The following is a 27,001-nucleotide window of genomic DNA, read 5'->3' as shown; positions in this document are numbered from 1 at the left end:
TTATAGCCTAACTACTTCCTTTGGGAAAGAACTGACTGTACCTAGCATCCCTGAGGACTTCTCCATCTGTGACTAAATATATCAGCATACAGGAAAACATCCTGCCTTGTTATTGCTTCTGCGTTTGTGGATGGGGCAGAAAATACCACTGCCTAAAATGAAGTTAAATGTTCATGCCTAAAATGAAGTTAAATGTTCATCCCATGCGTGGAGCGAACAGATGAAGCCTTTTTGAATGAGTTACCTCTTCTGTGCCTTGTGGACAGCTGCGAGGAGTCCCGAGCTAACAGCACAAAGTTGGCACAAGTTAGCATTCCTCCTAAAGCCAAATTACTGCTACAATCAAAAACCTGGTTTAATTAACATAAATATTTTAGCAAAGTGCTGTCTTTCTATTTTAAATACGTTTAAACTAAATAAGCAAACTTTTTTCTTTGTAAAGCAAGCTGTCAAGTCAGAAATAGCACTGAGCATTGACAGTCCTAAATGGGCACCATCTGAAATCTGTAATTCCAGGAGAACATCAGTTGTTTGTCAAAAAGACAATCTCCAGTGAGAAAAGGTATCCAACTTACTGGCTTTTCAATATCATTCTCTTTTGTTACCCAATTTTACTTTATTCTGAGGCAATTTTCCCTGACAATGGTTTGTCACAGCCTTGTGAAAAGCTCGCTGCTTGAATATGCTTCCATTTTGTTCCAAATTTTTCCCTAAAACTGGATGTAACTATCATAAAAACATAACAATGATTTTAAAAAATGTATTTTCTTTATGAAGAAATAAGTTAGCATACAACTTCCTCGTATACACGTAGTTCAGTTGCTGGTTAACTGGAGGTAACATCATACATGTATTGTCAGCTTCAGCTTCTATTTTTCACTTTGGGAGCCCGCTGCAATGACATTACTGCCTTTTGAGTCTGCACTGCCTCTTTTTGAGACTAGCAGCTTTATTGTGACAGCTCCTTCTTGTCATATACATCACGGTGAATTGAAAAAAATCACATTTTTGATGTGGTACATCTACTGCATGTAACATGCTCTTTGTCAGGATTCATCTGCTCTGCACTTCAAAATACCACCTTTAGATTTCCTTGCAGCTCCCTTCTTTATTTAAAGTGGCATTGAGCTAATATTTACGAACTTTTCCACTGAAAACAGAAACTCTTCCCTTGCAAACACTGCAAACTTTATATCCCCACATATGTCTGAAAAAAAACGCGTGTGTATAGCTTAGAGCTTAGTCCACATTACTCCAATTTTATATTTGCTTTCATTCCGCTTAGCATCCAAAAAACCTCAAAGGAGGCCAACAAAAACCAGCAGCACTTGTATCAAGAGATTATGTTAGACCTTGAATTTATTCAGCCTTTCTGCAATGAAATGAGCCATTGTTGTCGCGGGCGATGCACAAGGCAAAGCAGCTTCACCAGTCCCTGCCACGGCACGTGGCAATGGAAGCCCTGTTTCCACTCACCGAGTGATAGCACAAAGCCACGTGTATTCACCCAGTATATATCCTTACCTTGGCTAAACAAGGAGTCAGAGATGGGATGCCCGAGGTGGGACATCAGCTTGGGCGGCAGAAGGCTGGCAAACCCTTAGCAAGTGATTTTCCAGTAGCGGTGCCAGTCATTGTCACAAGAATAACTGCGTGGTTTCTTCCCAGAAAATCTTGGGAAGATTGTCTTCTTGTCTTTTGTTGGCTCACAAGCTTGGCTTTCCCTGGATTCTGCTGCCTGCGGGGTTATGAAGTGATTTTCCTAGCTGCTTCTCTGGCAGCCCTGGCAGAAGCAGCAGGTAGCTTCCCAGCAAGTTTCTGTAGCTGAAAAGGGCAGTGTGAGGTGCCTGCTTTCCTTGGTTTGTTCCTCACTGCTCAGTGACCGTGCACAGGAAGCCTGCGAGGCTGAAATGGCTTGGCAGTAAGGGTCAGTAGTGACCTATAGATAGGGCTAACTAAAGGAAAATTAGAAAACGAGGTGTCTTTTTATCATTTATTGCGTTTATTGAAAAGTAAATAGTGGGAGAGAAAGGGACCCGGAACAGGAATTATAGGCTTCAGCTGCACTTTGAAAGCAGTCGGAAATGGGGCTGTTTCCCCCATACAGGCCACTTTTTGAAATTTCTGTTTGCTTTTAAGACCAGCACTGCCTCTCCTAATACACAAGTGTTGTCCTTAAATAATTGCAGAGTGAACAAGTCTCCATGCTCAGCCCCCTGCCGTGTTCCTGGGATGCCCTGGTCCTCCTGGTACTGTTCTCACCTGGTCCCCAGCTGCACGTGTTATGCAGCTCCACGTATGAGCAGCCCTCATCTCAGCGCTGTCTTATCTGAGCTGAACGTAGCTGGGCTCAATATGGAGGAAGCAGCGGTATGGGAGAAATTGCTCCGGGGTTTATTCAGTGTAACCGCCCTTCTGCCAAAAGCTGTTGCAAATCCTAAGCAAAGTCTGAGGCCGTGAGGCTTGGCCGTGCTGCTGGTGCTGATTATGTTGACTTACTGTTTGTCTCCCTGGAAAGGAGCAAGATATATTGAGACACTGGTGTAACAAATCCCTGCTTTATTAGGCTGCAACCCTGAGCTTTTATCCCACCCAGAGCTGGCTGCCGTTTATCTCAAAGTTGCCTGCACAGTGCATAACTCACCATAAATGATTTTGCCTTCTGAGCTACACGGTCACCTCCTCCCCAACCTTACTTCCTCAGCCCTGAAGTCCAGCAGCAGAGCTCTGCTAGTTGTTAACCCGTGCCTTTCCCCAAAACAACCTTAAAACCCAATGCCTACCACACTCAGTAACATACGCACAATGATGCTGTGGCTGGTTTCAGGCATGCTGAAACGCCCTTTTTGTTACAGATAGTGAAGAAGAAACAACTTGAGGTTTTTAGTTTTATGTCTCTCAAGCCTCCCTGGAATAACTCATCGCCATATAATTCCTTCTTCAGTTTCTGACCAGACTGCATTGTTTCAAGTCATGTTTTTCTCCTATCTCCAAAAAAGTATAGACACCAGGAGTAAAGGACCCCTGATCTGACACATACACGCTCGTCAGGGAGTTCCATGCCCACCTCTCTCACATCCTTGGCTCTGGTACTTTGAAGATCACCCACATTTCTCTCACTGAGAAATATTCACATCATACTCCTTAACTTACTGCAGAAGATGAGTCTTTCGATGCTTTACTTTTTTTTTTTTTTCTTTGTCAAAAGGTGAAGTCTGTCATTGGGAGTGTGGAATGTGAGGGGAGATTAATCCAAACCACATAATTCACAACAGCATGAAACCCACCTACATCATTTTCGTTTATAGGTAGAAGTAGGTCTGTAGGTCACACAACCACCTTCCACATACCACCGAAGCGTATCATGTAACAAGACTCCTGATATGAAACAGTTTTGGAATCAGTCACAGTCCAAACAAACACTCTTAGAATATGATCAGATTAAGTTGTTTAAAGTAGGGGGCATGTGGAAGTCATCACAAGCTGACATCAGATGTAAATCAGGCCTCTGCTCTGAAGGGGCTGAACACAGGGAAGGTTGTAGTGTAAGCTCAGCAACTTTCCTGGACTATTTCCTGTTCTCAAATGTTTTAGCAAAATGCTTTTAAAAATGCGATAGAGATCCAGAAGGGTTTTACAAAGTGCTGTTAAATGATACCTATCATTTTACTAGCTGCTGGGGTGGCTACTTCAGAAAGCAGAATGCAAGTAGGGAAAAAAAAACTGCAGTGTTCTCTGTTGAGCAGGAGTCAGACCTCAAACATACTTCAGATTCGACAAAGTATGTCCGAATGGAAAGCATGTCAGGAGACCCAAGAGGACCTTCAACATTTTGCAGAATCAGTTTTCCAGGGAAGCATGCCCTGGACAAGGAGGCATGTTTAGCTTCCTACAGACAGTCCAGGAGATCCATTACAGAAGATATCTGTGGATAACGATACTAGAAGCAGCAGTTACCTTCTACAGGCATGCCCTGTGTGTCTTAGATGCCATAAGAGACATTCAGAAACATCTCAGAGGTAAAAATATAACTATAATAACTATAACAAACTAGTTTAAGGCGATTGGGAAAATAACAGCGATGACCTCGCCTACCATGGCTGATGCACCAGGAGACAATTCCTTTGACGCACCTTTGCAAAGTTTGCAGTGCGATGATCAGAAGAGTGAAAGCAGTGCACACAGACACTCAGCACACCAAAGGGAAGGCATTACTCACTGTTGCTGTCCACTGGACAGGAGAGGAAGCTGCTGGACTCTTCCTCAGAGCCCCTGCTGACTTCCCCAGCCTGCAGAAGGGCCTGCTGCTGCCTCCCCACCCCGTTTGCTCCCCACTCTGCACAGCACCACAGCTGCTGTCACCGGGCTGAGCAGCCCCACAAAGACTGGACCTGGTGGCCTTTGGTCAGGGCAGGGAGCATGAACTGAGAGCAGTGAAGGGGAAAGCTGGTGGTTAAATAGATTTTCCACGAACATGCTGGCAAAGGAACAAATACCCTGACATTTACCTTTTCCTCACAACCTTCCAGGAACAAAACACGCTAAAATGCAGCTGAATGCAAAGACAAGTCTCCTGGCTCTTTTGGAAACTCTCCTTGGCAAGTTTGTCAGCAACTGCCTGTACCATTCTGCTAGTGCGTGGAGGGTATGAATTAATTCCCCATGGCTGATCCAACCCTCTAACCCCGCACAAATGTCTGCACCGAAACCAAGAATTTCCTTGCTCCCAGGCAGGAAAGGTTAACTCCTTCCTTGCTGAAACTGCAGGCTTCAGACACACACTGAATTTCAGAGCCATTCAGCCAGCAGGAGCACAAAGAAACTTCAAACAGTCTTCAGGGTCCGCATCCAGTTTGGTTTTTGGAATGAGGGAGTTCTTCAAACAAAATACCATAGGTCTGGTAGCACTTGTAAAGCACTGTACAGCACTGGGGGAAGAGCAGGATTTCCTCTGTAGTTTGAGGCAAGAGGGTGATTTACAGGCATGCCCAAGTGGTGTTTGGGATGAGCAATGAAGCCCAACCTTCATTTCTTGTCACTAAAAGGCCTGAAAGCACATGGCATCCCCATCAGCCTCATGCAGCAGATGCTCAGAGACTTCCCGTTATTTCTATTCATCTCATTCAAGGACCTCTGGAGAAACACCACCCCAAACAAGCAGTGTCTGAGGAAGACAAACAAGCTCTCGTGGAGCTGAACATCTGGCCGACTGCAGAGGGATGGGGATGCAGAGAACCCTACCTCCAAGCACATGGGCAGGCACAGAGTCGGGGCACAATCCTGCAAAACCTATTTCCCATTGGCTCCATCACGCATAGTCCACAGGAGCAAACCAGCAGGACTCACAAAGCATTATTTACAAATGTAAATCAAGCTCCAGAGGCATCTAAATACTTAAAAAGACAAAGATGCAAATCGTTAGGAAGGACATCAAAAGCTAAAAAGAGTTTTAGCTGAAGGCAGTCAATCAGTGCTCTGGGAATTAGCAGAGTCTTTACAATGGCTAAGAGAGGGTAACCAGGGGTTCGGCATGGAAATTCAAGGATTAAAGACCTTTGAGCTAACCTGTTCTCAGGGTAATGACGACAGGAATGTGGGCATCAGCATTTGCTTACGCTTTGCTGTGTGGTTTTAAGCAGGGGCAGGCCAAAAAGCCCGACTGATCTTCAGGGCCATTTAAGGTAAAACGCACATCTTGGCTTTCCCAGTTGCTCCCAGAAATATCTGGAATGCACGAGAACATTTTGGGATCCAGCTGATAATGAGTGGTTTTCACAGCAGCCACGTGCTGCTGGATTGATGGGAATTTCTCTGCAGTAGGGCTGTCAGCCCAAGGAGCCTCCCTAGCGCTGCTCAGAGCTGGCCCTCCTTTCAGCTGCACACACATGCCGACATTGAGCAAGAATAAATGTGCTAAAGCCCACTGAAATTCAACTGGCAACCTCTTTAACATCTTTTTTCCTCCTGAAGTAGCGCATTAGAGACAGCCATGCCGGATTTTTGCACTCAGGAGGCTGGGCAATGTGGTGCTCAGGGTTTAGGAGTTTTAGGATTTGGGGGGGCTCTGCACACCACAGTGCTGATGGGTGCCCAACAGTCCTCCAGCTTTCCTCCTGAGCTGAAATATTCAGCACTGCATATTGCACAGCCTGAAATATTAAATAGCAGCTGGCTGGGGGCTGGGGTTTTGTCGTTGTTTGTTTGTTTGCTTTGCTCTGGTTTTCAAATTCAGTCATTTCCAGGGGCAAAGCTAGGGAAGAAAGCTTCACCCACCCACACAGGCAAGGAGAAGCCAGTCCTTCCACGCAGCAGCTCCAGCACATTCATCTCTGGGCGATTTGGGAGGGGAGGAATTTGACATTAAATTGTGAGTGTCAACAACGTACCAAGAGCTCTTTGACATTTCAATTCCATTCCCCAGATGGGTCTGGTTGTTAAATTCCCAGAAGATGGAGCACATTCCCCTGTAAGCGATACCCGCAGACCACCTTGAAACTGGATGCAAGCTGCAGGGAGGGAGCGGACGTCCCCGGTGCCCAAAAGTCGGCGGTGGGAGGTTGGCCGCAGCTGCAGGAACGGGGCTGCAGCAGACAATGAGCGGAAGAAAGGCAGATAAGCAGCCAGGAAACAGGCAGGAGAAAAATGTGAGGCAGCAGAAAAGGGAGAGCTGCAAGGAGAAGAGCAAGACCAGCATCCAGCAGTGAACAGGAGGGAAGCCTGTATTGGAAAGAAAGCCCTCAGGAAACGTTGGATGGGGTGGCTGAGCAAGGGTGCTGGGGGAAAGGCTCCACAAGGAAGGAAAATGCCGGCAAGGGGGAGCAGAGGGACTGGCATTCTCTCTGTGAAGTCTGCTGGGGGATGGAGGAGCCTGGTCAGCCCGTGCCATGGTGACCAACATCCAGTTAGACTCAGTCTGCAGCAAAAAAAATGGTGGTTGACTTGTGATGGCGTGATGCTGCCCTTAGTTACACATGCTCTTTATTTTATCCATGGGATCCCAATTTTTCTCTCCTTAGCGCTCACTTTCCCTCCACCAGCAGCTCCTAAAGCTGCCGAGCAGCCACCAGTTGCACAGTTTCAGCAGTGGGTCTCACAGGAGTGAATGGGTTTGTCTTCCCTGAGAAATGTTCATCCCGTCTCCTCCAGCTCCAGCTCCCCACCTTGAGACCGGCCATCGGGGAGGCTGACACGCTGTGTCTCACCGCATAACACCTCACGTGCCATCCTTGGTAGCCACAGAGAGGCTGCCCATTAAAAAATACTGCTGTTTTAACCTGGCTTTGGGCTCATTTCCGAAGAGTGAAGGGAACCAGTGGTAGCCAGCACCTCTTGCGCAGCTGGATGTAAGCCCTCCCCAGCTGTAGTACCTCCCCAGCACACAGTGTTCATTCATCCTTACTGTCCCCTTGCCTTACCTGCCCAATCTGCACCGCAAACCCCTCGGGGTGTTGATTTTGGCAGCGCTCTCTGCACATTGTGCTGTCTGGCAAGCTGCTGACCGCCCTGGCAGCTCCCAGGCTGGGGTCCCTGCAGTCAGCTGCTCCCTAGCCAGCCCCACATTTGTTCAGGGTTTAACGTGGTGCGGACGTATTTATTCCCAGCACTGATATTACACTCTGCTAATACTCGTTCTCAGGTTTGATGCATCAGAATCTTTAAAAAACAAAACAAACCCCACCCCGATCCTAGTTAAGCCATATTACACAGTGTTGCTCTTTGATGCCTTCCCCTCCCTTTGAAGACACTGATGCTTTCCCTTCCGCTTGAGTCCCGACCCCCCAGCACACACCCCGAGGATCCTGATTTGGCATTTTTCTCAGAACAAAGACTCTGAGAACAAGAGGCCTTTATTCTTCCTACTTCTGGCACTCTCTCTCCGCAGAGCTGTTAAAATGCACAGCGCTCTCGTTCGCACTAATTTGAAGGTTGTTTTCACCATACAGACGCTGCTTACTCTAGGAGGAACTGCACGTCAAAACAACCGTGCGTGGACTGAAAGGAAGGCATGTTATTGCCATGCTATTTCTAACATGCCCAGCACCTTCTGTGCAGATGTATTAACACCACGAGTGAACCCCTGCCAAAAACTTGACATGGCTTGTGAATAGCGACTGTGGTGTTTATTCCTCCTGCCTTCTCAGCTGCCGAGCTGTGATAGGAAAGGGTGCCTTCTGATAAGCAACATGTCAGGCTAATTATCCACAGGGATTGTAGGCTGCATATTTGCTCTCTGGAATAATATAACCCAGATGTGGGAAAGGCATGGTTTCAATCAATCCTTCTATACATCCCATGACACTTGGTCACATGTGTGTGCATAGGTATGTGCGGCACCCACTGAAACAACCGCATTGTACACAGCTAATAAGCTGGCTGTCACACTTTCTGTTGTTGGTGTTATTTGCACTCCTTTTATACAATTTTAGTGCTGCCTCCAAAAAAAAACAAACAAAAATCTCTAAATGAGAAAGATTTTGCATTTTCAACTAAAATAGCTAAAAGCTCATGGTCATTACAGAGCACTCTTTCCACAGCGACAGAGATTTTCACAACAGATTGACGACGACCCTCAAGTGATTTCACTGCAGGTGAAGATGGAGAATGAAGAGATACGCACTGCCTCACTGCTGTTAGAGGAGCTTGGGGAAAAGAGGGAAAACAGCTTTCTCTCCAGCATCTGGACGGCCATTTGAAGGGACTCACCAGCAAAGCCCCTGCTTGGTGCAGCCCATGATGTGGCTGCCGTAGCAGGTATGAACAAGCCCCCCTTACCTCTTCGGCTGCTCTCCTAGCTGAGCAGGAACGAGGGGTGACCAGCTGTCCTCACGAGCGTGCTGCAGAGAAACCAACCTGCTAGCACCTCCGCTCGCCTTCAGAGGATGTCACGGTGCCCCCCTGTCCTCGCTGGAAATGCACAACAGCAGAGATGAACAGCATTAAAAATACCTGCCCCAGTTTGTGGTCATCGTGTTGTCGACTGCACAAAGACTGGGCATGAGTTCAAGCCGAGCAAATAAAGAAAGCAGTAAGGACTTGAAGCTGACTGCAAACCAGCTCTTCTCAATAACTGAAGTGGAGCTACTGCTTTCCTTCTCTTTGTCCCCAGAAGGCATTATTGTCCCTTTGTCCCCAGCTAGTGTGAGTAAAAGGTGAAGAGAGAGTATCTTAGCTCCAGAGAGAAATGGAGCAGATGCTAGATGGGGAGGAGGACCTTTACAAACAATTTCATTGAGTTACCTGTTAGCAGACGATGACTTTTTTGAGTGAAGTACTGGGGTAATGACGAGGGAGTAGCACTAGGCAAAGCTCAACAGAATTTGGGGACAAAACAAAAAAAAATAAATCATACCACAGAATCTAAAATACACGACACATTAATCTCTAGTTGAGACTTAATTAAGCAGGGTGCAATACTACAAACTTAGTAGTTTTCTTCAGACAGCTCTGAGGATGGGGTTATGAGCACAGCAGCAAGCAGGACTACTCAGAAGTTTGGTTATCTTGGCATCTTGTGCAACAACCCTTCCTTCTACTATGAACTGCCTACTATTCGCTGCATTAAAAAAAAGCCCAAAGCTCAATAAGTAAATATGATTGATAACATTGGCAAGGGGCCTCACAGCACTTGCTGCTTACTCAACTCTTGGCTCCTCTTGCTGCTGCAGTGATGATGTTGGTCCTGATGTACCTGCTGGACCCCACCACAGGCAGAGAGACCTGCTTGCTGACAGCATGGCTGGAAAAAAAAACAACAGGAGCCAAGCAACAGAGTAGATGAAGAACAACGTCCAAAATAGACCAGAGCAAAGTTTCCAGATGTTGTTTTTTTGTTTAAATTCAGCTTTTCCTTTGAAATCCCTTCCACAGCTTCTGATCCAGCCTGCACAGTATCTGGAGCAAACACTGAACCAGCTGGAGACTTAATGTCACTTCAAACCTTCACAACCCATCTCCTCCCTACACTACCCCTTTATTTAAAAGCAAAAAAAAAATAAAAAAAATCAAAACAAAACAAAGCAAAAAGAAAACTCAACAGATTGCAAATTTTGCAGGACACAGGTCTATGTTTCAACTTGCCTGATATCCACACAGAGGGAAGACTTGCCCTGAGACCTTTGGTTATTAACTGGAATCTTAAAATAACATAATATTATAAACGTTCCCAAATACTTCTGGGTTTACTTGTTATCAGCACATTTTCAACCTAACAACTGCAGCACTTCTGTGTTAACAAGAGGCAGCCCGAATGCATTTAAGCGTGCTAGGGTGACCACAGAAAACACAAGCTGAGAACCCAACAGCCATTTGCATCTCGAGTAGTTCCCCTCTGTAACTACACGTGGAGAGGACTTATTTTATTTACATCACTTTAATTTCTTTTGAGCAAGAGAGAATAGAAAAACAGAAGAACAGAGTGATAATTTCAAATACGTTGTTACTATCTGCAAAGAATTTTATAAAAGTACAAAAACAAAGGGGTTTTGGTTTTTATATTTTGAACAGCAATATAAAAATATGATGTTGGTTCAAAAGTCAGATAAGGTCCATGCTGAGAACTACAAGATTTTTATTGGACGTATTTTACTGAGCATTGAACACTTGCTTATGTAGGCACAGATTGAAGAATAAAACCACAAAATCCAAATGATAAAGTGCAGACCTGTACTGAGGAGCAGGCCTGGTAAGTCAGTCTATTCCTACAACTCAGCAGAGAGAAAGAAGAAGAGGAAAAAAAAAAAAAAAAAAAGAAACTGCCATTATAAGAGAAAAAGTGTATGATAAATTAAGTCCTGGGGTGGCACGACTGTGAGGTTTCCTACAAAGTCCAGAGAGTATTCAAATTTTATTTTCTTTTCCATTATTTTTCCAGAAGTGCCATGTGACTTGAACTGTGTGTAAATTAATACATATATGGCTATTTTGTTTCAGAAATAAAAATTATGCACTTACATCAACAAATTCCCCTCCCCAGCAAGGGGTTTCTGCAAACAGTGGCCATGGCTGTGACGAGGACCGGCCCAAGGAAGCCAGTGGGGGTTGTGATTTAAAGAAGGGTTGTGCCAAATCTCCTGCTTGCACCGGTTCTCCCCCAAAGAAGATTTGGGAGATAAAATGGCAACTTCAGCACGTCCTGACCTCTCCCCGCCTCGTAAGGGCAGTTTTTTAGTAACAGAAATATATATTTATATTTCCAGAGCTTGCACGCATCCAAAACCAAACCAAACCAAAAAGGCAGAAAACAAGAGGAAGAATAAAAACTAATATAAGCTAAAACATTATTTTGTAGTAAACAATAGAATATAACGTGCAATAGTGCAATTTCTCCTTTGCTGCTCCAACAGTGAAGTCTTGACAGATAGTCCACTGAATTTCGGCATAGGGCACTTCACTTCTAGCTGCGAGCTTGCCGGGGGTTGCTGGCCTTGCCGGGCTTGGGCGCTGCATCACTTTGTCCTGGCTCTCCTTTCCCCTTGCCGAGGTGGCGGAGCTTTTGATCCCAGCGCTGCGCATCAAAATGCAGACGAATTGCAGACAGTTAGCAGAAGAAGGAGCTAAGTTTTATAAATATTGTAAGTAGGACAACTACGTGCATTTGCAAGCAACACTGACAAAAAAAAACTGTCATTGTTGCCCCCACGATACCCCACGTTGGACCCAAGGGGAGGAATGTGAAGTTGTAAGTATTATTATTTCGAACGGAGAGGAGCATCCATTCCCTGGCCTGATTTTCTTGTATATTCTGTGAATGAAAGGGCCAATGCAAGGTACAACACCTTCAGCAGAAAAGTGTTTCACCTTCTCATCAGCTTGTGCACCTCACTAACATAACACAGTCTGAAGTTATGAAGCCATCAATGCCATAAATTCCTGATCAGTAATTTCTTGCCCTTTATACTTCAAATTATACAACTAGTTTCCTGATGCAAGCACCACTACTGTACCAGAAATCATTTCATATAGTGACACAAAAACCTTCGTAAGCCTTATCCACAGCTAATATCTATCAGGAGCTACCAGAACTGGAAGTGTGGCAAGAACGAACAAGATTAAGAAATCACAGGACTGGAAAAAAAAAATAAAAACGGAGCTTAGTTATTGCTTTTTTATATCTGTGGGCCTCTTCACTGCTGAGGCTCTAGAGCCATCACAAAAATGCTCTGCATATTGAAACCCGTGGTGGGCAGAAAAACATCTGAATTGAACTGAAACCAATCCTCAATACAAGGCAATCCCAGCTGTGCAAAAAGTGAGAAAATAAGTGAGAAAATAAGTGAGCTTCCAAGAAAGAAACCATAAATCACCTTGCCACCCCCAGGCTGGGACTAAGCAGAGATCAGCCCACAGCAGCAACGCGGTGTTTGCTCTGCGGCACTGCATCTTGGAAAGTTCTGCCAAATCAAACAGCAACTTGGAATAAGATCCCCATATCTTTTCCCTCATGTAATCTCTGTGGATGTACCAAATCTTGTATTTGTAATGAGAACAGTATTTTCCTGCCAGCCACCATTAAAACAGTTGAAGAAAGATTTCAGTGGAAGAGGAGCCTGGTTTGCACAGGCACAACCACTGTGGTAAGACAAAAGTTAAGAAACTGTTTGAAAATAAGAACAATCTGTGTAAAATGACACTCCTAGCAATGACAAAATCCCCGATACTCTGCTGTGCATCAAAGCACAAAGGCCATGCTTCCAGGGCTTGGAAGGCATTAGAGTACTTTACAATTAGAAAACATTATAGAGTATATTCTCATATATCGTTTGCCTTTGTTACTTCCAATTGGATACTGTACACAAAATGCAAGTCTTTCTTATTATGCACCTCCATCATCTAAGCCAGAGAGACAAATTTACAATATCTGCTAACCCCCATAATTTGTGAACTAGATTTCAAGAGTATTAAAATCTGAAAAGTATAATTCTGACTTAGTTTGGAAGACACTTGTAAAGCCTTTTTTTCACTAGCCGTACGATCCCAATGAAGTGCATAGCGTTGCAGAAGGCACAGTTTGCCTACAGAGTTAAAACACTCACTCCTATTAATTAACTGGGCTCAGCATGGGCATTTTCTTTCTTAATTTTGACAAGCTTTGGTAGCTGTTTCATGGTATCTACAACATTTGGCTTCTGGTGAGCCATTTTCTTACCTTGACTTTTTTACCCAGTCGATCCTTCCATTTCTCAGCGATGGAGCCTTCCACCAAGAGTAACCTGCAGAAGGAGACAGTCCAACATCAGCAGGTACGCACTACCTATACAACCCCAGAGCTTTGTGACCCCTGACAGTCCCCCTAGTAGAGAAGATGATTATTATATTGGAAGGTGATCCAAAGAGTGACACCAAGTTTCTCTTTGCAGGTAACCCTATGCAAGCTCCAGGGGCAGGGAAACAAACCACAGAAAACACCTCGAGGGTAATGGTGCAAGTTACCTGGAGCGCTCCTCGTCTTCGTAGCCCATGATGATGTACTCTTCGTTGGCACTGAGCGGGGGGCACAGGCAGCCGGAGTTTGTGTAAAGGTTTACAGTGTCCTTTGGGATGTTCACAAGGGAAGATTTGAGAATCTCCTTGACTTCCACTACCGCAGTGACGTCGTGACATTTAGTCTTCACCTCCTTCACTTTCGCCCGAATGACTGGGAAGAAATGACAAGAAGTATAGTTAACGGCAGTGGATAATGCAGGTCACCCGGGGTGGTTCTCAGTGACCTCTGGGATTAGACTTTTGTATGGGCCATTATCAGGAGCTTAGCTGGACTCAAGCAACCCCCCTGCCCCCATCTCTCCACTGCTTCCCCCTCCACCCAGAGGCTGCAGGTAGCTGGGTATATCTCAAAACATTGTGGGTCACACATAGGAATTATGTTGGATTTGTGTCCTATGAAATTTGGGCTTTACTTTTAGCATCCCCTCCTCTTTGCTCTTTCCACTTCGTGCATTTAATTCATTCCTTGTGTGCCCTTCTTCTCCCTTGTGCCACAACAACTCCTTCTTTGACTGCTTGGAGTACATGTGACTGAACTTAATTTGTCACTCTTGGCCTTTCATGAAATGTGCATATGCATGAAAACTTATTGTATCGCTATCCCTGCTGGATGACAGGCCTTTACCTTTTTGATTCTCTCTCCAGTGACCCAGCACCAATCTGCTCTGTTCTTTATGAACTCCAAACGCTCCTGATCTTGACCTGGTGACCCGCTTAATTGTTTCTTCCCCTGCCCTTTCTTTTTGCCTTAAGTTGCACAGGAGGGAAAGCTGCCTTTCAAAGACAACAGATTTTTGGGCCTCTCATGGTGACCAGTGAACTGATGCCACATGTAAATGCAAAGCAAATCCAGAGGTCACACTCTAGAGAATATCACATCTTTAACAGCTTGCAAATGAAAACCATTACAGATCTGAAAACTGTGGACTAGTACAACTCATCTCTTCGCATATATTGTCCATGAAGACAATCAGCCAGCACATACTGCAGCAACATTAAAAACAATCAATAACTGGTATGCATTTAACATAATTTATCTAGTGATCCTCTTTCTTAAGACCTCTTAAGAGTTTAAAACAAAATCCTACTTCAGTTTGGTGTTCTTTCCAATGCATTCTGAAACCTCTTTGCTTCCACAAGTGAGAAAAGAGGGATACAATATGACTGAGAATATGAAGTGCTGAGGGGTCATCTCCGCCAGCTCACACACAGCCACCTGCAGCACCCTCAGTGACCACCAAGTGCAGGTGTGTAATTTCACTACAGACCAGTCAGTCTGGAGCAATTCCCCAAACAAACCCCAAACAATGCAAAACTAGTCACCTCAAATACATCAACAACGTCTGACTGAATGCAGTTACAAGCTTTTAGCTTTCCATAGGATTTATTTTTGAAAGGAAGCTTATATGGCAACAGTTGGATAAATGCATAATCTTAATAAATATTAAGCAATCGCTACCACTGAAATGAAGTGTTTAAGTTCAGTGAACTTCAGGCAGTTCACATGAGTAATAGGAGCAAGAACAGACCTGACTGTTCAGTTCCCCTCAGTGATACGTATTCATCAACCTCCTTGGCTTAATTTGGTTGAAACAAGCAGCATGAATAGAAGTAGCAGAGTGGACCTGTGATAGAAAACCAGGGCAACCTGGGCAACAGAGGACATAATACAGACACCGTGCACTTTTACAGGTGTTAGTGCCAGTGTAACACAGCTAGAAAGATGTTAATTGATGGCTTCAACGCACAGGAAGGCAAAAGCCTAGTATGTCTGTAAGATGCCAGGGTGAGTTTGCAGGCCTAAGAATTACCACAAACATCCCTTCCTGTGCAAGCAGAACACATCGGAGCTGTAAATACAAGAGGAGGTTCAAGCGCAGCAGCCCACAATGTCACTTCTGCCAAATGACTCCTTGCACTAAAGAAGTGCATGAACCCCGAATGCCCATGCTGAATTAACTACCACGCAGTGTCAACAGAGACACTCTTGTACTACCCTATTAAGCTAATCCCCTTCATCCCTCCACAAACACTCTCAGTTTTGAATTTGGAAATGTTTCAGGCCACATCTGTAATAAGTACTACTGGATTAACCATCAGTAATTGGGTCCATGGGCTATTGCTGTGAAATTCTTCCCAGCCCCGTTTAATTCTCTTCCTGTAGCCTTCTCCTACAGGGCTTGGGAGCTGGCCACGCAGCTGTCCTTACCGTAGTTGTAATTGTTGCGTAGATAGGTCTTCTGGGTAGCTTTAATAGGCTTGCATTTGCAGCGCTCTACAAAACAGAAACTTTTGTTTAGAAAGAAAACAGCATTTGGTCACTGACAATCTCCCCCAAACCCCACGGTCACACCTGACAAGTATCTCCCTGAATTTACTTAGTTAGTACAGAGAAGTTAAATGTTAAAAAGCACAGGGTACTTCTGCTGGAAGATGTTCTGAAACTGAGCAGCAGAGGTTTCCAGAAGAAAATTGACAAGATGAAATTAAAAAAAATAAATGAATAAAACCAAACAAAACAACAACAAAACCCTAGCCTCCAAAAAAAAAAAAAACAAAAAAAAAACACCACAACCCTTTATTTTTAAGTATGTCCTACAGACAGTGCTTCATCTAAAATACAGATCCGGCTGAGAAATTAAGGGCTACATCCAGCACGGGGCTTTGACACATCCCAGGGCATAACTTTCAGGTCTTGTGTCAGCAGCAGAGTCCCTGGCCAAGAGGGCGCACCAAGCAGTGGTCAGGCAGGTTACTCATTCAGGACTTGCAGGAAACCCACCTGGCACTGGCACTATATTTCATCCTAAAGGTATAAGCCACGTAGCAGCAAGGGATAAAGGCAAGAAACCAGGCTCCTTCACCTCAGGGATGCTGTTTCCTCAGTTCCCAACTCATTTCGCTCGAAACAACCTAAGGAGGGGCAGTGCTGAATTCTCCCTTAAGAAATTATGAGGACTGAAAATTCCTGGAGTAACAAATGTCTGCGTAGGTGTAACTAAAACAAGGAGCTACTCATGAGCCTGTGTTATGGAGTGTGGGACTGAAAACTGAGAGAGCCAGAGGAGGGAATGGAGGCATTGACCAGCAGGCAGCAGGGCCAGCAGCTGAAAACCTCCGATTCAGGGCAACAACCACCTCATTGAGCACAGCGCTCAGCAGATGCCTGCAGCTTGCGCTTTCCAAGGAGGAAAGATCAGCAGTTTCTTGGCAACATCCCCTAGAACCCACTGTGGTTCCACCAGCACACTCGCTGTCTAAATTGGAAGGAATAACGGGGAGAGGCTGCCACCAGCCTAAAACCTACACCGTGGGTCATCGGCCCTGGGTATAATGGGAGCTTGTGCCGTACGTGTGGGATTTGGACATGCCTAACAACAAATCTGGGCCACCCTCCTGCTTGGGCTCGCTGTATAACATCGGGATCCTGTACCTCAGGTTTAATTAAAGCAGGGAAATTACTAGCCCACCTAGCAGGATGGATGACCTTCAGAACACAAACTAACTGCTAGCGTGCAATTAGTTTGGTGGCCTCTCACAGTCAGACCCAGCAAGAAATGTCACCCATTTCCAACCGCAGGTCCCAGTATTACACGTACGTGGTCATCTAATGTAATGCATCAGTGGAAACAAAATCTCCTTTGGGAAAGAACAGGTGAGCTGTGAGCAGGACTCCGGTGTCCTCAGTCATACTCTGTGTCCTAAATACCACCCCTGCCTCCTGGCTGCATTTCACCCAGCACCTAAGTGAAAGAAGACTCAATACAGCCTATTTCTGTACAACACTGTTCTAAAATAATGACGCCGGGCATTTAGTTAAATCCACCACGAAGAGTTTGGGGAAGAACTTTTATTTTCTTTTTAAGACTTCTGCATTAAATACAAAGATGGTATCTTGCGGTTATGGACTTCTCGAGTTATTGTTTATTTTGGATTGCGAGGATTTTTGTAGTTGAAAGTACCAAAAATCCAGGAAAGAGAAGAACATCGCACAAGAAGAGGATATTGTTTCCTTGAATTTCAAATGTCCTCAGGAATCTATATATAGGATCCTACAGACTTCAGCTTTTGTATGACTGTGTTAAAATAATATAAGCTGAGAAGGGAAGTGATTTTTGGCTTCTTTTCTGCCTGAGGGAGCTCATACATATTTTAGACTGAATTATGGCCCATTTTATAAGCTGCCTCAAGACAGGCCATACAAGAGGCTCCTACAACCCACGCTCATGCAGGCATCTCAGCATTCGCATCCAACACATTTTATACTCTCCTGCTCAGCAACACTTTGCTCTGTGGCACAGGTAGAAAAACATAGTCTAAATTACAGGACAAGGACATATAGCCTCACATTTCCCTCATTTTAAGGTAATACTGGATTGCCTTTTAACTTGATTATTTGTTTTAAATTTGAGGAGTGCCTTTGATTATTCTTGGTGTGGAACTTAGTGGATAGACCTGGCTGTGCTCTTCACAAAGGGTACCTTCCCGCTGTCCTCGTCCTTTACAAGTTTGTATTTCCGAGAACTTTACAAAATGACGCACTGTTTCTAGTTACTACTTAGAAATGCAGAGACTGGCACAGGGGCACTTGCCAAGGTCAGCCAGCCGCAGAGCAAGAAGCAGCTCATCTCTCCCAACGCCTGGTACAGTGGCTTTCAACGGGAGCGCGATGCGAGGATTAGAAAATACTCTTTTGATTGATGCATATTTCTTGTAAATCTGAGCCTTCCCAGAGCAGGGAACATCCTCGGAGGGTGGCTGCAAAAGAATTGTGTTAAAAATGCACTGTGTCTCGTGATGCTAAGGGCAAGTCCCATCTGACATGATTCTCTCCTCCAAAGCCACCAGAAGAGCTCTGAAACTGCAAACTCATTATAAACCAAACTGATTATAAACCAAGACAGGGAGCAGAGGCTCACATCAAGTTGGGGCTGAGATCTCAGCTGACTTTGCCATTAAATATTCTTTTTTAATACAAGTCAACACAATACTAATGAATGCTCAGCATCTATACCATGGGAAACAGCTCCCTGTAAATACCCAAACCAATGGATTACAGGGGAAAAGATTCTCTGTTGTAGCTGCTACCTACAAACTGCCATCTTACATACACGTGTGCGCACAACATAAACACGTGCTCGAACCTGGCAAATGCTTCCCTGATAAGTTAATGGAGAAAAAAGCCTGGAAAAAATGTCTAAATGACTAAAAAGCATCTCAGGAAGCCGACAAAAATCTAGCTTACTTCCAAGAGGCAAAAAAGCCAGCTGAAATGGATATAGCACATTGGACCACAATCTGCGTTCCGACAATAAAAGCTAGCAATAAGAACATTGTCCTTCTCCTTCATCAGCTCCATGCATCTTTACCCCCTGTTTTGGATGTGAGTTTTCAAGCCCGCATCCCTAAAGGCAGGCAGTTCTGAAGATATGTTTGATATTTTTGATATAAGGTGGCAGGAGATCAGTGCTGAAGTTAGCAAAACTTGGTGTCTAACTGTACATTCCACAACCATATTTAGGTGCTTACATTAATAACTGGACCTCGGCATGTACTGTAGCTGGTCAGCACCTCTGGAGAGGAAAACTTCCACGGGAATGGTAATAAAATTCAAGAAAACCTATAGTCATTGGCTTGCTTGAGCAACAAATGCACCTTTCTATAATCTGCTAGCTACTGAACTGGGCTTTGCTTTGCACTGCCTGTGAATAGTGGCAGCACTCAAGGGATTTTACTCAGTTCCAGCAAAAACAAAATGAAACAACAACAACAAAAAAAGCAACGGGGGAGCTGTTGGAATAAAAACAGCCTCAGAAGGTCTCATTCTCCATCTCCTCAGGTTAACGGGAGTTTTGCCATTATCTACAGAGAGGTCAGAATTTAATTTGCAAGTCAGAATGAACCACAACCCTGTTTTTACCCTCAGTGACTGAGAGAGCTAGCCTACTCACCAGCGCGCCACAAAGGGAATTAACATTAAGGAAAATAGGGCAGAAAGCACTGCATTTTTCTTTTTCAACTGAATCTCAAACAGCCTGCTTGAATCTAGCCTCTTTTGGCTAAAACGAATAAATAACAAAAGGAACATTACATCTCTAACTTCTTTCACTTTACTTCTGCAGCACGTTACTGTGAGCATCTGCAACTTCACTGCTTCTTTCCTTACAACTCACAGCAATGGTATTTATAGGTGTAAGGACGTTTCTTTTGGTACGTACAATCCCAACGTCCTACTGCGTCGCTTTGTGGTTTAAACACTTGGGATTTTCATCACTGCAGTAAGCGTTTCTCAGTTAAATAAAAACTCATACTGGTATGCTAGTTAAAGCCTGCCAACGACTACAGCATTATTTTCCTCCCTGCATTTTCAGTTATGCATGGAAAAACAACTGGAAGAGCTGAAGAAATAATGACATTTTTGGTGGGAGGGAGGAAAATTCATGTAATGATCATTCTCACTGTTCGAGACAGAACTCGTCATGAGACCAGCACGGCCACCTTCACTTCATGGCAATTTTGCCCTGGCAAAAGCAGAAGAAACAAGAGCTGGAGGGCTGATTTGGCCAGAAGTACAGAGGTTTACCAGCCCCAAATCTCACCTTCCCGTGATGGATACAGGTACCAGTCAAAAGCACAACCTACAGGATCTCAAGACAAAGCCAGGTATTTATGCATCACTTAGTACTGCTCTTACTTCATCAAGCATTAAAGGGACGTGCTTACGCAGCTCATTAGACAGCTTTATAAAACCGTACTCACCGATGCCGGAGCCTCTACAGTTGCCATTATTAGAATCCATCGGGAAATCTGGCACAGATTGGTAAAATACAGAAAGAAACGTTAGGATGTTTAATAGTGGATTATTTCAACAACCCCCCATTGCAACGCTTTCTCTTTCTCTCATATTTAGTATATTAAAACTTAATGAATAATCGGATTGCAATGTTCCAGAGGCCAGCCTGTTCCTGCTAGAGTTGACATCAGTTCTTATCTACGCTTCATCCAAACACGGCACACAACATGACGGGCTGAAGCAGATTAAATAGCCCATTTCCAGAGGTGCACAGACTGGCAGGTTCAGGACAAGGAGGGAAATTTATGGCAGGAATTTGCAGCATCTACAAAAAGCACACGTAGTGTTTGCATTTCATTAGATGATGAAGGAGAAATTACTTTTGGTTTGTTTTTTTGGTTACTGAGGAAATCAAACCAACCACAATCGTATCATTGAAGCAAATGCCAAAACAAATGTTTCAGACCTTCCCCTTCCCCTCAATTTAAAAACATGCTGATTATTTGAAGGAGAGATAAAGAACAGGAGGAAAAAAAAACAGGCCCTGTGCCAGACTTCCAAAGAACTGCTTTTGGATGCTCTTGTACATAGAATGGGCCTCGCATTGGTAAAATGTGTAATTTCAAATCTATTATTAAATTGCACAGTTCAATCGACTTACACACATACTTGGTCTTGAGAAACGAGTATGTTAATGCACACAACCTTGTATAAGTCAAGCAAAAAGACACAAGAGAAACAAGACTGGGGAGAGAGGTAGAATACTTTATTAGAAGGACAAATAAAATGGGAAACAAATGAGCTTTCAGATCAAGCCCCCTTCTGTAAGCCTGCACACCCAAAAGTTTCCACAGGTTTTTCAGCTGTCGAAGCTGGTATCGTACCAACATCATCCTTCTTAGATGCTTACAGTATCTTGGATACAACAACCTTGTTACTGCAATACAGAACAAGTGAACACACAGCCACGGAACAGCAGCTCCTCTCGTGGCTGCAATACAGCCTGGAGTGACACTTGGCATAGGTGAAGGATTTAGATGCATAGACTGAATTTTAAGGGCAGGGGCTGTTATTTAATCATAGATTACGTAAATACATAATTAAAATACTGGTCTACAAGATATCTAGTATTAGTTATTTAATGTTACAATTTGGCCATGCATTTAAAAAAAAAACAAAACCAAAAAACCCATACCTTCATCTCAATGCATATTTATCTTTGTACTTTTCATTGCAACGTGGAACTTCCCTTACATTAACAGAGATAGGCTAAAGGACTAGCAAGATGCAAGGAAATCTGAAAAACATGTAAATTACTTGCCTACTTAATGATTAACTTCCCAAAATTGGGACTTCAGAAGTAAGTACTCCTACTCACTATGAAATTTTTGACTTTTTGCTCCTAATTAGCAAAAGATTTAGCAAACAGTATTGAATGATTGCATAGATGCTCCTTTACGTCCAATACCTGGTTGCTACCTCAAATCAAATGCGTTTTCTTCCAAAAAAGCACCAAACTGCTGTGGTACATTAGCTTATGGAACAAAAACAAGGTTTTAACGGTGCCAATTTGGTCTTCGGTAACCGTGTACTTCCATGGTAGCTGCAAGGCTTTTCCATGCTGCCTTCTAACAAGTCAAGTCATACACACTAATCCTTGCTTACGTATTTCATTCGGATTAATCACTTGAATTTAAAAAAAATAAGTTCCTATCATCAGGTAGTGTTGGAAAATTCCTTCTGGCGTGGTAACAGCATGACAAGTCCTTGAGCCTCCAGCCTGGTACTTCGCTGGCTGCTCCCACGGCAGACACAAGTCTGCACGACCTCCCAGCAGCAGCCTCGTGTTGGGTTTCCTTGGCCAAATTCCCTGCTTGCTTTTAGGGCTGGCTGGCTTTGCAAATGCCCTAGACAACTCCTTCTGGTGCTTCATGTGGCCCAGCAAGCTCCAATCTTGACAAGATTTCATTAATAACCATTTGACATGAGAATAAATCTGTTTGTTAGGGTACAATGCCTGAATTGAAACCACAGCTTATTGAATTTGAAATCGAACCTACAGCTGGATCCCGTTTGGTACCACTCCAGCATCAGCTGAAGGTCCAGTTCCCTCCGGTATTACAGCTGAACACAAGCCAGAGCCACGTGCACTTGCCGTGCCCGAGGAACTCTCCTCAGAAGTAAGGCTGATGCAACGAGGGTGGTGAACACTCAAGGTGCCTACTACAAGCCTGCCACCACAAACACACACCAAACTGAACCTGCTTTCCACAAGACGTTCTCTTCCACTCCTGGGTACACAACTTAATTGCATTATTATTATTTTTACAGAACCAAATTCCAGCACACCGCGACCTCAGCCCACTTCCTAATTCTGCACACGTTTGTTTGCCAGGCCACGTGCCCTACCCCAGGCCAGTGGCTATGGGTCTGTGAGGAGACAGCTGGCTGTGTGGTGGGCGAGTAACTCAGAAGGCTGTGTGCATAAGCGGCTGTTTGGGGAAACGGCTGCAATTTCTGTGCTGTGCTCAGGCTGCGGCGTGCGGTGGATTGTGCTCTGCAATTGTGGTCAGCGTGCCGTGTCTGCCCGTGAACGGCAGAGGAGTAAGCAGGCACCTTCGTGTCACTTCGTGACTCATCTCCTGACTTTGGAGGGCTGGGCACAGGCGAGTACCAGCCTTAAGGTGATGCTAATTGTCCTCAGGGCACTTGTGTGTGTTGAGGGATGAGCAGTTTCTACCGAGGGAGAGAAGTGCAGGCTTGTGCAGGCAGCTGGAGACCTTCCCCACTACGTGACACGTCTGGGTAAAGGCTTCCCGCTCCCCCATCTTCTCCACGGCCACCAACAGGTCAGGCTCTCCTCACCTGGTCCCTTCCCACCCACCAGGGAAGGGAGGACGATGAAGGTCTGGGCCAGCCTGAGCAGCAGCCACAGCACCCCATCCGTCGGACAGGTGGGGGGGAACTTCTCCGTCAGGCTCGTCCACGTGCTGCTTGGACCTCCAGTCGTCAGGCAGACACGAGAAATTAAAAAAGCTATTTTTAAAAAATAAACAGCTGACTTCCTATTGTTCCTCTTCTCTTCAGCGTGGAGCTCTTTGCCAAGTTTTGTCTTTGCAAAACAATCTTTTGAAAGAAATATCTGTCGGCGATGATTAGCAGAACTGCCAACGAGGAAATGTTCTCCAGAGCTCCGATTCAAAGGCTTCCTACTAAATCTTGGTTAAGAGTGGGGGATAAAATCCAAACCGATTTTTTCCAATAAGCTGTTTTAATTAATCATTTTTCAGAGGAAAGCCATTAAAACACTAACAAAGAGAGAAGAGAAAAGCCGCTTGCATAGTAAGTGCGCAAGATAACAATTCTTGGACCACAGGTTTGGGTGAGAGCCTTGCAAAAAAGGAGCAATTTGGCAAAACTTAGTTTTGAGCATACAACTCAAGCATCTTATCTAATTGCAAGAAAAGAAAAGGCACAAACAGCAGAAGTAATGTGAAGATCAGTCCCAGCTGAAACTGAATGCAGACCACGCAAGCCCCCAGGCCACAGGGCGGCTCCGTAGGCACACAAGGATGCTGAGCTCCTCATCGCCCACTCCCACCAACACTGAGCCGGCAGGTTCAGAGCCATCACCATCAAGGAGCAGAAGGTTTCCTCTCACTTCCACATCTGAGTTTGCGTTTGGAAACCACTCCTTTGGAAATGAAGGTCACAATGTGTGAAAAGCGAGCATGGGAAAGGGTTCTTTCTTTTGCTTCTGTTTGAAGCACACAGTGACCAATTCAGATACTGGGTGACTGTGATTTTATCTCGGTGTACAGGCAGATGTAGAGGACTCGGACTACGTGGAGAAACCACGGCTTCATTAAAGATCTGGCAGCACGTCTCCATCAATTAAATAATCTTTCCTTTTCACTAATGTTTAAGAGGTTGTATTTCTAAAGGGATTTGGGACTCTAATCCCCTGTTTATGATGATCACCCAAAATGGTTCTGACGCTTATTGTACACGTTTATGATGTTTCCCTTTTCTCCAATATCTCGCTGACGGCCTGATGTGCCTTCACTTTTACGTCTACTTTTAATCCAGGCTGCTCTTCTTCCAGGTCAAAGGGATGAAGTATGTGCAAGGATGAGCAGATGGTTTGGAGCAGCAGCGAGGCCACTTTGACTGATACAGAAACCCACAAGCACGTAAACCAGACACAGATCTCCTTGTGACAGGAGCAGGAGGACTCCTGCCGCCTCCTAGGGCAGCAGCACGTGTGAGCTTCTTAGAAGTAACAAAACATTTAAGAAAATAAGATACAGTGAAATATGACTGCCTTTACCAAGGCACCACTCGCAATTGCCTACAGGGAAACATCAAGGACTGCAAAGTCACTCCTGCACCTACTGGAGAAGCTGCACGTTTCCCTATTTTCCTCAAGTAGGGCCCACTGATACCATGACTTTAACACTTGCAGAGCCAGAAATTCAACCGATGGACCTGTTCCCTAGTACAGGCAGCACCCAGCTCCCCCTTTCAAGCAGGGACAAACACATCACTGGAGACAAGCACAGCGCAAGAGGCAGCAGCAGACGAGCACGCAGGCTGAGGTGTGTGTGCATCTGAGCATCAGCAATGAACATTTTGGAGACCAGCACAAGCCCAGGGGTTCCCCGAGCCCCTCTTAACTCTAGGGCTCAGCTGGAGGAAAGCTGTGCAGGCAAACAAAGCAATTCCACTATCCTTAGCAGCCTTCTCCATCACGGACATAGCAGTGGCTACTTGATCCCCGGCAGGCACAGGGAGCACAACCGATGAGGAGTCTTTCATCCCTTACAGTGATACCAACCAAAAAAAAGGAACAAGTGAACTTCACCTGATCTTCAACTTGGCATCAGCAACAGCAGAGCCAAGACCAACTGCTTCAGTGGTGAGAGGGAGTGTTAGCAAGGTGTGTCCTCGGTCAGAGGAGCCTTTTCACATCATGTATCACAGACCCTGCTTTGCAAAAGCCTCTGCTCTGATCACGGTAACCATCTGACCGTGCTGTCCTTCAGGCTGCCACCTTACCAGAAGGACCAGGCAAACACGTTAAAGTCCTCCCCAGTACTAACTCGGAGACCTTGGGAGGACAGGGCAGTCACCTACTCTTACTTTGCAGGCAGCATATTCCTTTATAAAAGTGAAAAATCAAGATTTCACCTCCAAGGAATAAGAACACCATCCTCCTCAAGAAAAGACTGTTAAAAGTGGGTTTATGTTTCTGCCTTCTCTCTGAGATGGGGTCTACAAGCAGCCTGAGGTCTGGGAGTGCTGAGGAGACACAGCAAGAGCAGGCGCCCTGCGTGCCAGCCGCGCGGCAGCTCGCTCTCCCTGTCTGCTACTTGGCTGCGCTCCTCTGTTTGGAGAATGAAACTTGGAAGTGTTCACCTCGCCTCTTCCCCGGACAGGAATCCTTCCTCCTGCTCTCTCAAGGAGCATTTTCATTCCCTCAAGAAGGATTCTTTCAGCCCGGTGCATAATGCATCGGTTCAGCGTTTTCAGCCCCGCAATGGGAATGTCAGCAGGTTCCCATTCGCTGAAAGGCAGTTTTCACGGACCCGGCACTGGGATCCCTCAAAGGGGTCATTGTGCTGCCGAGCTCCTCAGCAATAGGTAACTCGGGGGCACTTTCAGCAAAAACCTTCCTCCCTCCGGCTCTCACCGCGATCGCTTTCGGAGCCCGGCCGGCTTCGGACCCGTTCGCGAGGCCCCTTCCCGGGGGCACCCCGAGGGGCTGCAGCCCCCGGAGGCGGCGGAGGGGGGCCCGGGGGCTCGTCGGGCACTCACCGGCACCCTCGGCGGTGACGATGGCCTCGGGGGAGATGCAGACGCCGCGGTCGTAGAGGGGCAGCTCGTCGCAGGCCAGGCTCTCGGGCCAGGCGTGGCGGTAGCGGAGCAGGACGGGCTCGCAGCCGGCCCGGGCTCGCTCGCAGACGGCCCGGCAGGGCTTGATGGGCTCCTGCTGGAAGTCGATGGTGCAGATGGGCGCGTACATGGCGCAGAGGAAGAAGAGCAGGTCCGGGCTGCAGTTGGTGCCCAGCAGCCCCTCGAACTGCTCCATGGCCAGCACGGCGTTGGCCTGCGTGCTGTGGTGCAGGTGGTTGGGCATCTTGGTCACGTTCCAGGGCAGCGGCCGGCACAGCGGGATGCGCACCGGCTCGCAGGCCGCCGCCCGCCCCGCCGCCGCCCGGCCCAGCAGCAGCAGCGCGGCCAGGGCCAGCGCCCGCAGCCCCCGCCGCATGCCGCCCGCAGCACCGCCCCGCAGCACCGCCCCGAGCCCCGAGCCCCCAGCCCCGAGCCCCGAGCTCCGACGGCTGCGGGCCACCAGCGGCACCAGCGGCTCAGGGGCCGGGCGCCGCCGCCGCCGCCGCTCCCCGCTCGGCCCCGGGCCCGGCCCCGGCCGCGGGCCCGCCCCCGGGGCAGGGAGCAAACAAAGGAGCGGGGCCGGGCCCGGCAGGGATCCCCGTCCCCTCCGTGAGGGTGGAGGAGGGAGAGCGATCCCGCTGCGGTGTGCAGTGTGAAACCCGTGGGGTGGCCGGTGACAACGCCCGGCCTCGTGTGGCGGAGATCCTGCCCCAAAAGGGACCGCTCTGACAGCGGCGACCACGCGAGCAGGGTGCCGGACTGATGGGTTAGCACAAACTCCGTGATAAAAGCAGGTCCCGGGGGTGCTGGGGGGCTGTGAGGGTTTGGTTA

General features: G+C 46.2%; 1 protein-coding gene and 1 long non-coding RNA gene across 2 annotated transcripts in view; both read right to left on the bottom strand.

Annotated features, from left to right (window-relative positions):
• Positions 1-5,595, bottom strand: part of LOC311438769 — a 30,007-nt gene extending 24,412 nt beyond the window's left edge. The window contains exons 1-3 of the long non-coding RNA XR_014694300.1: positions 5,566-5,595; positions 3,288-3,378; positions 1,525-2,510 (exon numbers count right to left, since the gene is read on the bottom strand). This is a non-coding gene — a long non-coding RNA (uncharacterized lncRNA). The remainder of the gene's footprint in view (positions 1-1,524; positions 2,511-3,287; positions 3,379-5,565) is intronic.
• A 4,709-nt stretch (positions 5,596-10,304) lies between these two features.
• On the bottom strand, positions 10,305-26,628 carry FRZB (frizzled related protein). Its single transcript, XM_084522937.1, has 6 exons — positions 26,093-26,628; positions 20,242-20,289; positions 15,692-15,757; positions 13,429-13,633; positions 13,145-13,208; positions 10,305-11,503 (listed from the first exon to the last, which is right to left on the bottom strand). Exons 1-6 carry the CDS (start codon positions 26,544-26,546, stop codon positions 11,393-11,395), a joined length of 948 nt encoding a protein of 315 aa, XP_084379063.1. The 5' UTR covers positions 26,547-26,628; the 3' UTR covers positions 10,305-11,392.
• Positions 26,629-27,001: the final 373 nt, after the last annotated feature.

The sequence above is a fragment of the Aythya ferina genome, assembly GCF_964211825.1.
Source record: "Aythya ferina genome assembly, chromosome: 6".
Classification (NCBI taxonomy): Eukaryota; Metazoa; Chordata; class Aves; order Anseriformes; family Anatidae; genus Aythya; species Aythya ferina.
This window is presented reverse-complemented; position numbering and strand designations above follow the sequence as displayed.